Raw genomic sequence first — 12748 nt, 5'->3', positions numbered from 1 at the left:
ATGACAAAACCCGGTGGTGCTGAGAAGACATTAATATGAGTCAAACTGAATATTTCGATTCTGACTAACCACATGGCTATGAGTAAAGACTTATCATTCCTTTACAACCTCAAAACCAGCAGTTAAAATGCAACCATTTCTAAGAAATGAATATGTACGGAGGCCTACATGATAATAAGCATTGACCTTAACTAAACTGAATATGGATACACAGTTGGTGTGCACCAACCTAATGACCATAATCTGGATATTGAATGTTGTTTTGTCATTTAAAACTGTCAGTAGCACCAGAGCTGCTGACGTGTAAAACATGTCACTTCCTGTGTACCACTAGCCACATTACAGTCACTATAATAGCACATTTTACAGAAAACAATTCTATCAAAAAAACTAGAATTGACTTTGACCTTTGACCACCAAATTCTAATAAGTTCACTCATAAATCAAAGTTGATGTTTGTGCCAAATTTTAGAAACTGCCTCAAAGCCTTCTGAAGATATTGTGTTTATGAGAATGAGACGGACAGGGTCACAGTAACCTTTGAAAATCAAATTCAAATCAGCTTCATGCATAACTTAAAGTGGATGTTTGTGCCAAATTTTAAGAAATTCCCTCGATGTGTCTTGAGATATGAGATATTGCGTTCACAAGAATGTGACAAATGGGGAAACACTGATGTTTAATCTCTGACTACCGAAAACCCATGAGTTCATTGCTGAGTCCAAGTGGAAGTGTGTGCCAAACAAAGAAATTCCTTCAAGGTGTTCTTGAGATAATGCGCTCATAAGACTGAGACAGACAAGGTCACAGTGACCTTGACCATTGTCCTATAACCACCATAATCTCATCAGTTCATCGTTGAGTCCAAGTGGACGTTTGTGCCATATTTGAAGAAATTATCCCAAGGGGTTCTTGAGATATTGCATTCACAAGAATGGGACAGAAGGACATATGGATGCACATTTGGACACACAGACAGAAAACCCAAAAAATAATCCTTGCGGGCCAGGGCTGTTGCCAGCGTCAAGGTATATAAATGCCCTGCAATCTCAATCCTATATGGTTGTAGTTTACAGTACCATGGTGCAGTGGTGATTATGCTACCTCACTTGCACTCTATGGGGAATATATTCAAAATGCCAGTCATATGAGAAGTCTGCACAATGTTTTAGCTGTCTGGCATGTTTCCAGTACAAACAAGTATGTAAGTTATGCTGAAAGACTTTGGCTTTATTTTAAAGGAGATGTGTAGTTAACAGCATTCAAATCATATCTATGATTCAGAGTCTGGGCCTGGATTTTCTACGCATGATTCTCAGCATGGAGGTAGCTGAGCTAGTAACTAACGGTGCTAACTCCATAAACAGTGCTAACAATGGCAAAGGTGATGGCAAAGTTTACTCTGTTAATCTAGTGGAAACTGGAGCCATGACTCTTAGCTAGCTAGTGAAAAACACACACAGGAATTCAGATATGCTAACATGCAGGCAAGGCCAGACTGTCAAGCACAAGAGCTGATACAGCGGCTCAGATAACAACACACTCACAGAGGTAGCGTGACTTCATTCTCTATACAGGACACAATAGCTTATGCTATCCACTATGCTTATGTCTTTACATAACAGGTAGCAGTTTGCTGCCATATTAATGCTCTTAATGTCCTGTACAGAGCCTTTACAAAAAACATGTCCCTCAATACTGTTGTCTGAATTGGCATGCAAGGTGAAGCAGTGCCTGCAGCACAGGTCACAAAAAACTATTCAAGTACATCCACATGACGAATAGATCAGTTGAGATGCATTTCATGTGACCTGTCTGCTGAGGGCAGATAAGATTAACAAACAAACAGAGACTTTTGTGTATGTGTGCATATTGGGATTTTTTGTTGTTTCCTGTGTGCCTGCAGACCATGTGTTTGGCATTTCTATTAACTAAAGTGAATTGTTAGTGTGACCCACTGGAGTCTCTTTTTGCATCATCGTCATTTGCATGTTTTAGTTGAAAATACGTGTGTCAGAATGACATAATGTACATTTAGCACTTAAAAAATCTACGCTTGTGTTGGTGCACCTGAAATATATCGAGAGGAAACAACATCACATACCCAGATGCAGCTTTGTACTTTGCAGCTGCAGAGTAATGCATGCACACAGCAACATGAAACTCGCACAGGCAGGCACACCCAAATATTACAAATATTCTCCATACATGTGTGTTACATGTGATTTTCTTCATGCAAGTTGAAAACCACACATTGACAAACCTGCATGTATTGTAAATCACTGTTTTTGCAAGTTACTGTTAGTATTGGTATTAAAGATTTTACAGCAAACTCCCTTGGAAGTTTTAAAAAGAAATTCAAGACCTATTTTTATAATTTGGCTTTTAATTTGGTTTACTTTAATCCTCAGTTCTATTGTGGTCAAACTGTTTTTTGGTTATTTTATTTTTATTTTTCACCTCAGCTGCTGCGAATATTGCTCTTTTCATATTTTTTTTTCATAGGGCTGTATCTTTACATTTATTGCAATACAAATAAAGTTAAGGTGAAGTCTAGCTCTATGAGGAAAAATTCTAGCAATGTAACTGAATTCGCCCTGAGGATATAGAGAATCATCTACCATCTAGTAATGCCTTCCTCCTTTGTAACATTTTAAAGATCATCTGTTAAAAGGAGCAAAATTTTTCTTACTGTCAATGACTACTATGGAAAAACTAATATCATTGTTCTGTCTCTGATTTCTCTTACACATGTTTCACATACATAGGTAAAACAAGTCTGAGACATATAGCCTCATTAAAAAATAAGCTCAGTAATTTCCTAAAACGGCTTGACATAATTTTTTTTTTTTGTTGTTGTTTTTTTTTAAATGAAACTTTACTCAAACAAGGGGAAATTATGCATTTTTTTCAACCATGAGCAATACATATTTTATGTGCTTGTGAAAAGTTCCAGCACAGGATGGTGTACAAAAAAGAAGCATGTACACAGTGTAAGGGTCTAACTGTCTAACTGATATGTTTTTAATAATTTTTGCACAAAAATGATGATTTTATTCAAGGGTGCCTGTTTGTAGCATCAATTTACTGTTGATTTTGATTATTTTATGGGATTGTTCACCATAATCAAAACATAAAATATTGCTTAACACATCTTTAAAGATTAGACAGGGCAACTAAAACCATGTGGCCAAAGTTAGGAACACATGATGGGTGATGAAAATGTTGATAACCATAACCCCGACCCTGACCTCAGGGAGCTTACTCACTCTTACAATTGTCATACCATTGTTTGCATTGTTACTGAAAGTTAAGTAAGTTAGCAGGTAGGTTTCTATGAAAGCCGCGAGATGCACGTGAGGAAAAAAATTCTAGTCACCTACTCTCTAGGTCTGATCTTAATTGTTTTCTCTCGTGTGTTTATGACACTAAGGGAAAGCCACTGGGCATGCTACAAGTGAAGAATGTATAGTTAAAATGCCTTTATTAGTTTAGGACACTTAAAAGTTAAAAGGTACAAAAATAGAGAGTATCAACCGGTTTTGACCCACACTGGGTCTTCCTCAGGGTGAGTGGAAAAATGAGTCAACTGGACAAAGGTCATGCCCCGAGAAAGACTCCTATACATCCACGATAGACACATTGATACTTGAAGAAAGACTAGTGGCTTCTCTTTTGCAGTTGACCAGTCTGACTTCAGTTCAATGCAGTTTAATTCAGTTTACTTTGAAAAAGTTTTCAAATTTTGAAAAAATTATTTTATTTTATTCATTTAAGCACTTTACATCTGTGAACTTGGTATTTTTTTGTTTTTGCTTAGATGGTTAAAAAAAAGGGTTTTTCTGGGATAATTTCCTCCTAAGTTCCTTTTTAAAAAGTATCTAAAAACTGGATAGTACGGAAGCCCTAAGTGGACGTGTTTTTTTTTTTTTACAAGCCGTTTTCTCGATATAACGAGATATTATCTCGTTATAACAAGATATTATCTCGTTATCTCGAGAAAACGGAGTTTGTTTTCCTGAGATATTATCTCGTTATCTCGAGAAAACAAACTTTGTTTTTTGGTTTGTTTTTTTAAACTTTATTGAATGAACGTCAGAAGAAGAAGCGGCGGGTGGATGATGTGACAGCAGGTGCCGTGCGGTGTTCAGCGCGGACAAATGCGCAAGGTAAGATGATTATTACAGGAACACATCACCCAAATTCATCAGTAATCATAACTAGATTATTATACTGTTGCTCCAGTGAGCAACAGTATAAAAAAACAAACCAAAAAACAAAGTTCGTTTTCTCGAGATAACGAGATAATATCTCAGGAAAACAAAGTTCGTTTTCTCGAGGTAACGAGATAATATCTTGTTATAACAAGATAATATCTCGTTATATCGAGAAAACGGCTTGTAAAAAAAAAAAAAAAACACGTCCGCTTAGGGCTTCCGTAGGATAGAAAAGTTTGGGCAGGTCTTTTTTTTCTTTTTTTTTTGTTGTTGCCAGGATCATTTATTTTTTAACTGTTTGTTTATGCAGCACTTGCTTTGGCCACAAGAGGCTGAAGTGCACCACTACCCCATTTCTTAAAAGGACTAAAAGCACACATTTTCTTCCAGGTGAATCTTAATTTCTCCACGAACTCTAAATTCAAGGTATACAATATGTTAGAAATATGTAACATTACTGCTAGAAGTGTATTAGTCGGCATTAATCTGCTGTAAGCGCCGATTAAAATGATTATAAGTAGAACATCAGTTAGTGGTGCTCTTTTGTCTCTTGTGGCTGAAATGAGTATTACAACAACAAATTCTTAAAAGTGTCCTATAACAATCACCTGACAAAACCCCATTTCACCTATTTTCACAGATTTAATTTTTATTTTTTAAAAGTGACTAATACAAATTGCCCTGTTGCTCTGTTTTACAGCTGAAAAAGGAACTTTGAAAGATTATCCTTTTCTTTACCTGTTAAGTCATAAACGCTGGAGAGAATTAATTTATAGATAGACACTTGCCTCTCAGGGCTTTGGCATATAGATTTCTTTTGAGATACAGAAAATGTGAACACATCACACAGTCACAAATTTTCTCTGGCTCCCTTTGGGTACCAGATTTGAAAACAATATTAATAGTAATTTACAGCAGCCCAACATATATGGTAGTCTAGAATATCTGCAGTGTAATGTCTGGCGCTTGGACACAATGTTCCTTTGGTAAATTAAACAAAATACATGATAATGATGATGATTATGATGGCACCTCAATTTCAGAGCTTTGACTGACTGTGGACATTATGCAGGCGAAGCCACTGGTCGATTAAACAGAATAAATAAGAGGCACCAGTCTCCTCACACATACTGAGTCCTCATTGAACCGTGGCCAAACAGGTATGTGGCGTTTTCATTGTACAGCGGTCACAGTCCCCTCTCACTCCACATCCCCTTCATACTACTTCATACTAAACAAATCCTTATTTCCCTTTACTGTCTGGAAGTTTGCACTTTCCCTCAAAAATATCTCTCTTTTTCCCATAACTTCGTTTTCCTTGTCTTACTATCCATCTCCCCAGCAGCACTGTCTTATTTTCCACCCTCATGTCCCTGCTGCTGCCGTCTGTCTTTGTCATTCACTCCTCCTCAGTCTCACTATGTGATATATGAGCCTCAAGAGGCATCTGTGCCTTTGGGTCCCGTATTGTTCTATTCTAGTGTGGGCCTTTGTCAAGAGAAGTATGCAGCAAAACTAACAAACAAAAAAACAAACAAAAAACAAGCACATAATGAAATTACAGCTATATACATTTATTTAATTATGTAATAATGTGTGTTTTCGTGTAAATATCATTTTGACTGGGACATAATAAAATAAAGTGTAAGAATATATTGACTGAGGATGAGATCAATCTGGTTAGTTTTTTGTGATGACAACATTATTCATGATGCAGTGAGAATTTGCTGCTTTGCCTCAGGTTTCACAGTTAATTTCTCCAGTGTTAGTATAGTAACACCACCTAGTGGATACAAAGCTAATTTCAGCACAGAGGAGCTATGCTTTCCTAAAGGCCATAAATAAGTAGCCTAAGTAAAAATAAATAATTAAAAAGTAAATGAGAATTATAATAATATAATAATAACAATAATAATAGTATTGTAACTGTTTTAATGTGTGTTCATTACATAAAGTTGATGTTAGAACAACACTTCAGACATTTTCATATTACCAGTACTTCAAAACTGATTGAAAAGTGCAACATAAATACACTTTGCCTAAAAATATTCTAATAATTTTAGCATGCATTACAATTATTAAAGAAAAACTTAGTAATACCACCAATTTCCCCTTCAAATATGTTGGTGATGAATCTGTTTTTTGTATTTAAAAAAAACCAACAAGTCACTTTTTTAACAGTCTTAAAGGTCTAGTGTGTAGGATATAGTGACATCTAATGGTGAGGTTGCAGATTGCAAGCAAGTGATGTTGGCGTGCCAGTGGTGTTAGAGAACTACGGTGACCAGCAATGCAATAGAAATTTTAATTTAAGTACTACCATGATGCAAAACAAATCATATTATTTTCATGTATTTTTAACTGACTGTGGTTTTGATTAAAGACATCACAGTCATTCAAAAATACCTACTGTATGAGCTGCTCTGTTGCTCAGACACACAAATCCGAAATGCCACTGAGTTGGTAAATGACTTTGTGGTTAGTGGGATGAGAAACACAATGAGAAGCAAAAGAGCAAGAAATAGACCAACTGAAGTTTCCCACTAACCACTAACCCATAGACCCAATGACCTTCTTTAGACTATAATCTCAAAGGACGTATTTTCACCAATTAGATTAACAAGCATGTGAGAGTGAAGAGTCACTTGTTTACAGTTTGGGAAACAAAGTGCTAACAGTCTAAACAGCATGTGGATTTTGCATGCTGTCAAACAAACAAACCTGACTCAACAAAAATGAGTCAATATTTTAGTGGCAGTTAGGGAGAAAGGGATTAAAAGTGAAAAACCATTTCTCTGACACATATTTAATCATCACAGACTCTCAATATTTACAGTCTTGTTAGACACACATTCTGCCTTGGCTTAGTCATATCCCGTAATTTTTGCCTGCTTCCCACGTCATCTACAGACAAATAATTCTATAACTAGGTCAACTCTCTAAAATCTGCACTTAATTTTGTAATTTACTGAGTTATTGGAGGCTTCTTAAGTTCGTCGTCCTCTTCCATCTGTGTGTCTGGGGTGCCCTCTGTTGTACCAGACTCTTCCTCTGGCTTCTGTCCACTCCATCGCTGTTTGAAGTGTGTGTTGAGCCGCTCCAGGATGTCGATGGAGTGGTTGATGACGAGGGCCAGCCAGGCCAGGCCGAAGAAGATCCATGAGGCCATGAGGATGCTGTACCACTCTGGGTATTCTTTGTCTGGATTACTATCTGTGGAGAAGAGACAGTTAATACCAAGCAAAGTATTGCATGTCGAGAAAAAGCCTTTAAAACAGAATCAATACATGCAGCTTAGAAGAAAGTAACTGGATCCAAATGTGGCTACTTTCATCTGATAATCAGCATCACAGTGTGATTACTGTGCTGTACCTGCCACAAAGTCTCCAAACCCTATGGTGCTGAGGGTTATGAAGCAGTAGTAGATGGCCTGAGAGAAGGTCCAGCCCTCGTGCAGTTGGAACACAATCATGGGCACAACAAAGAAGAGCACTGCTCCAGTCAGGTAAGACACCAGGTGGACAAAAAAGCGGGTACACCTCTGTGGTGAGATACACAAGAGAGAACTGAATAAAGTTCCAAAGAATACTTGTCTGACTTGATATGTGTGAGACAAAAATCCAAAGAAGTCCCACAGCAGAGCTCCAGGCTCAGGCCCGGCTCCGGCACTGACAGTCCACTACAGATTTTCACAAGTCGAGCGGCTTTAGCCCTCCTCTAACATAAATGGGCATAAAGTTGTTCTAGACTTTCGTAATGTTATCGAACTGCATGGATCAAATTCCAAAAGCATAATGAGTAATTTAATTTATCCACTGATTTACAAAGGTCTCTTTCATAATGTAAACCCATGGGAAAAAGTCACGTGACTCTGAAATTGTAATTCCACTGTTTAGCCACTACGAAAATTTGCTTCATTTCCTTGTGCATTTCTTGGCTGGGACCCATCCCCAATCCCAGGACTCATGGTGGATTCTGGGGATAGGGATGGCGTGTGTAAAGGTGGAAAAATCATGGATGTTTATCATGTTTCCTTAGCAATAAATAACATTAATATGCCATTATTTTGTATGGCACAGCACATTGTTTTATTGTGGCCTATTTACTGTTAAGTAAAGTAGCATGACTGTTCTCACCTTTCAGTCAAATTTGTATTGTTTGTTTGTGCTTATCGTTAATAAGTGTATTATACATGCCACTTCATAATATGGTAGCATGCGTTCATGATTGCCCTTGGGCAATAACATCAAGGGAAACAATACAACCCAGTACGTCTATATTGCCCTAACAATATCTTATAAAGTTAGGTAATGTAACGTTGAAGCAGCAAATAACTTACTATGCCTAGAAGCCTAGAAGTTATTTGCTGCTAAATACTATGTTTATATGATAACAATTACATGGAAAATTTAGCTGATATTCTTTTACATTGGTGTTAAAAGTTAAGGGTGTGTGGCTTATGCAAACTAATGAAGTCGGGTGGGCGTACACAATTTCAGATGTCCTTCTCCAAGCTTCGGAATGGAAAGGGTGTGACGGAGGAGATGAGCCTGAGCCTGGAGCTCTGCAGCTAGACCCTGCTCCAAAAATTCCAAAGTGATGTGAAACATACTTAATTATTAGACTAGGTGATTAAAAATCTCCTCACCCTTCTCCCGGTCTTTCCCTCCAAGAAGTCGGAAATGTTCCGCTCCAAAGCAAGAATGTACTTGCCCACCCTGTTGAGCACCACCATGTTGAGTGGGATGCCAAATAGTGCGAAGAACACACAGAAGATCTGGCCAGCAGTGGTGCTGGGACTTATGTTCCCATAACCTGCAAAACTATAAGCTATTAGTGGGCTGGAGGGAGAAAAACTGTAAGGCCCTGTCTTTTCATTTTTTCATATAATTGTTCAATAGATAGTTTAATCACTTAATTTTTTTATCTTAAGAAAATAAACAGGAATCTTCAGGGGAGTATGTAATTGTAAAGGAAGATAGTTTATTGTTGGGTCTCATTCCCAGATCATCAAATATCAATGCTTTGGGTCTGGGTCTGTTTGACTCCCAACCTCCAGGAAAAGAGACTCAACAATTGACCATTTTTCTCCAGAATTACATACTGAACCTTGCACGTGAAATGGCAATCCCCATTTTAGTCTAAAAGATTCATACTGACAAGAATGCAATTTTCTTGGGTTTAAAGTTGGTCAGTATGTTGAACATTTAAACACAATGTAAAATCATGTTTGAGTTATTCCAAAACAAGATCAAAACTGCTGATATGATTCACTGACCAGGTTCAAAGCCTGATATTATTTAATCATAGGTCTTTCGACTACACAAACATTTCTGTTGGCTCTAGCTGTGAATGATTAAAAATCTCTTGGGTTTAATATTGTAATGTCTAACCTATAGTTGTGACCACAGTGGCAGCAAACACAGCTGAGCTGGTGAATCTCCAGAAGCCGTCGGTTGTGAAGTTGCCTTTCAAACTCAGGCCCGCCTTGGACGCATCTGAAATGACCTGAAAGAGATAAAATATATATAGAGTAAGTCAAATGAAATGATGATGTATTCCATGGACTTCTGTCACACTTTATGACTCACAGTTATGTAACTCCTGTACGTATTGATCCAAAAACTTTTGGGGTCTTTAGGTCAATAGAGTACAGCTGTTGGCATGGCACAGAGAAGACCGCTCTCAGCACTGTGTCAGGCAGAACAGATATGTTGACACAGTCTGTTACATAAAACTCTTGAGTTCATCACCAGTGTGGGAAATTACTCCAACAGAAATACATAACAGTCTGAGACCTGTGGCCTTGTTATCTCAGACAGACAGTTTATTAGTTATGATGCAATGCTTCTTCACCCCAAGTGTTGCCTCATTTTAGAGAACAGATATTATTGAAATTTAATTGTATATCATCGCACCTTAATGTATTCTGAGGAGGCACCAACTGAATGGCCTGCTTTGGCAGAGTTATCTGGCAAAATTATAAACCATATTGTTTTTCTTGCAGTGCAAATTGCTTACAACTTAACATGCTTTTGGCCAGATTAAATCTCGAGGTCTAAAATAAATCTAAACAATTCCCGAAGAAAAGATTGCCCAACTTTGGCGCTGTGTTAATCTAGTCAGAGCAAGACACACTGGCAATATAGAAGGTGAATGGCTTTTGGGGCTCTAGCCCTGCATGTTTTCTCAAAAGATGCAGATATTTTAAGTTTTTAAAAAACTTATAACTGTGTTTCAGATAGTAATGCAATTGTATATGCTCATGTTCTTGCTATTCCCAAGAGGTGTGAACTCAAGTCACAAATTTAATAACTTTAGACTCAACAAAATTTTAAAAAATGCAACTCAACTTGGACTCTAACACCACTGACTCGTGACTTCACTTGGACATGGGTCTTTTGGCTTGCAAATACTGATACCCTCCACCCCAGTCCAAAGATTAAAAGTATCAATTCATCTACCTTCATCTCCTGAATCACCCAACATTTATGGCATTCATTCCAACCAAGATGAAACATATTGTTTGTTAGCACACAAAAACTATGCGAACAAAAAAAATTGTAGAATGCAAAATGTATGGGTTGAAAATTTCAGACAGAGACACATCACCTTCCAACAAACTTTATCTAAACAGAAAAACATAACTTTTAAAGGCATTTCTGATTTTTTGTAAATTCAATATATTATTACCCTGTTATTAAAATGGCCTTACATTTGGTGCAGAGACAGTATGGGCTGAGCCTGAATGTTTACAACATTTGGCTCCACCCCTGTCTGAGAAGCTGGTATTTGCATGGAAGAAGTTGCCTCTGTCCTACAAGTGATTGCAATTGTTGCTCTTGCTTAAAGGTTCAAATCTGTTGCTGAATGGTCTAACTACTGTTGAACTTTGATCTCATCACTTATTTTGAATATTGGAGTGATAAACTGAAAGGGAAGGTAAAAACACAGAAAAAACACAACCAGTAAATATGAGCCTTACATGCATTGTAATAATGCATTGTAATGCATGCATTGTAAATCACTCAAAATATTTGTTTTGGCCACTTAACAGGAGTAAACAGTCAAATACTGAAACAGTGTTAAAGGATTGTGGTCTGCATGTAAATCCAGTGGTCTCTGAAAAAGCCACATGTTGAAATTCAGATATGAATGCTGGCAGAGTTTAGCTGTCAGTGTGAAATAGCCCCCTCACATTTGCATGTTAGAATGTCCCTGGCTAAATGATCACCTCAGTTTAATGTGCTGACATATACATAACTGTGTCATCTGTTATAAAACAGATTATCATGTTTCCTCCTCGCTATGGGAGAAAGGTTAAGGATGCAGTTTCATCAACCTGCATCTTTTTCATGTTCGGAGTCTCACCTGAGCCACCTCCTCCAGGCCCTCTTGGTTCAGACAGTTGTATGTTGTGAGTACCTTCTTTTTGTTTAACAGCAAAATACTGATGTCCTTCTTTCCAAGATCTCCTTCCAACTTCCAGAAAATCACTCCACCAATCAGCACGTAGGTCACATAAACCAACCCGAGCATGAGAATGGACGGCACTCGTGCCAAATTGAACATTTCGTTTATTCCCATCTCGGCTTCCCCGGAGGAACTTTAGGATCCAGGCAAGTTCAGTGTCTCAACCTCTGCAGCCAGGAACAAAGAGGAGTGAGTTTACCTGCCCAGCTTTTCGTCTTTCCAGGCATTGCAGGCAAATGAACCTCCATCTGCACTAGAGTTTCAATCACTCCAATGGCCTGTCATGCAAATGGAGTGGAGCAAAATGAGAGATGGGAGAGACACCAGTCGAGGATGAGCTGTGGGTAAAGACTATGGGTGAGGTCAAATTTTGGAGTTCCTGTCCAAGATGAGTCATTGTCTCAGCAAACATTTGTGTGTGGGGCCCATGTGGATAGAAAATGGGCATTATAGGGCTCTGTCCCTGGATTGCATGATGAGTCATACCAATTGCCCACATGGATGGATTTACCCAAGTGGGCCTTGATAATGCTAGGACAACCTGGGTACCAAGTGGGTATTGCCCCAAAATGGGCATTTTATCTGGGTCCCACTTGGGCCTATATGGACAATCCCATATTGGGACAATTTTTCAGCCCATTTACTACCCACAAAAGGCTCCATATACAAATGTTGGTTTAAGAGTTTGCCTTGTTATGGCAGGGGTCAATTCAAGACCAGTTACAGTATGTGGTTTCTTGAGGCACTGCACAATATCTAGCACTGGCAGAAATAACAACTGGATATTATATATCAGACTATATTTCAGCTTTCAGTTATGTTGAATAGATGTTGGCATTGTACATTTCTGCAAACACCCCATATGCAATGTTAGTTTTATATGTACTTAAAATGTTGAACTTTATGTCTCTTCATACTTCAACAGTGCTGTGGTTTAGATGAGGTTATGTTTAGGCACAGAAAGCATTTGGTTATGGTTAGGAAAAGATATGGTTTTGGCTTAAAATATCTAGTTTTGCTGTCACAACCACTGCTGGAAATGTATTGCTAAGAAACAA

The 12748-nt window shown here is 37.9% G+C and overlaps 1 protein-coding gene across 1 annotated transcript; it reads right to left on the bottom strand.

The window, feature by feature from the left end:
• Positions 1 to 6474: 6474 nt before the first annotated feature.
• Positions 6475 to 11989, bottom strand: LOC121953623 (potassium channel subfamily K member 17). Its single transcript, XM_042500810.2, has 5 exons — positions 11589 to 11989; positions 9611 to 9725; positions 8866 to 9032; positions 7590 to 7758; positions 6475 to 7430 (listed from the first exon to the last, which is right to left on the bottom strand). Exons 1-5 carry the CDS (start codon positions 11802 to 11804, stop codon positions 7183 to 7185), a joined length of 915 nt encoding a protein of 304 aa, XP_042356744.2. The 5' UTR covers positions 11805 to 11989; the 3' UTR covers positions 6475 to 7182.
• Between the last annotated feature and the right edge of the window lie 759 nt (positions 11990 to 12748).

The sequence above is a fragment of the Plectropomus leopardus genome, chromosome 14, assembly GCF_026936395.1.
Source record: "Plectropomus leopardus strain MGB_pleo_1.0 chromosome 14, ASM2693639v1, whole genome shotgun sequence".
NCBI lineage: Eukaryota > Metazoa > Chordata > Actinopteri > Perciformes > Serranidae > Plectropomus > Plectropomus leopardus.
The sequence above is the reverse complement of the archived record's forward strand: the minus strand, read 5'-3'. Positions and strand labels throughout refer to the sequence as shown.

What these genes read in the sequence shown, in the direction of transcription:
- LOC121953623 (XM_042500810.2), bottom strand. Translation starts at nt 11,804, where the DNA reads ATGGGAATAAACGAAATGTTCAATTTGGCACGAGTGCCGTCCATTCTC. An exon ending in GCCTGGAGGAGGTGGCTCAG is followed by an intron (nt 9,726 to 11,588) that starts GTGAGACTCCGA and finishes TATCTCTTTCAG; the next exon opens with GTCATTTCAGATGCGTCCAA. An exon ending in AGGGAAAGACCGGGAGAAGG is followed by an intron (nt 7,759 to 8,865) that starts GTGAGGAGATTT and finishes ATCTCACCACAG; the next exon opens with AGGTGTACCCGCTTTTTTGT.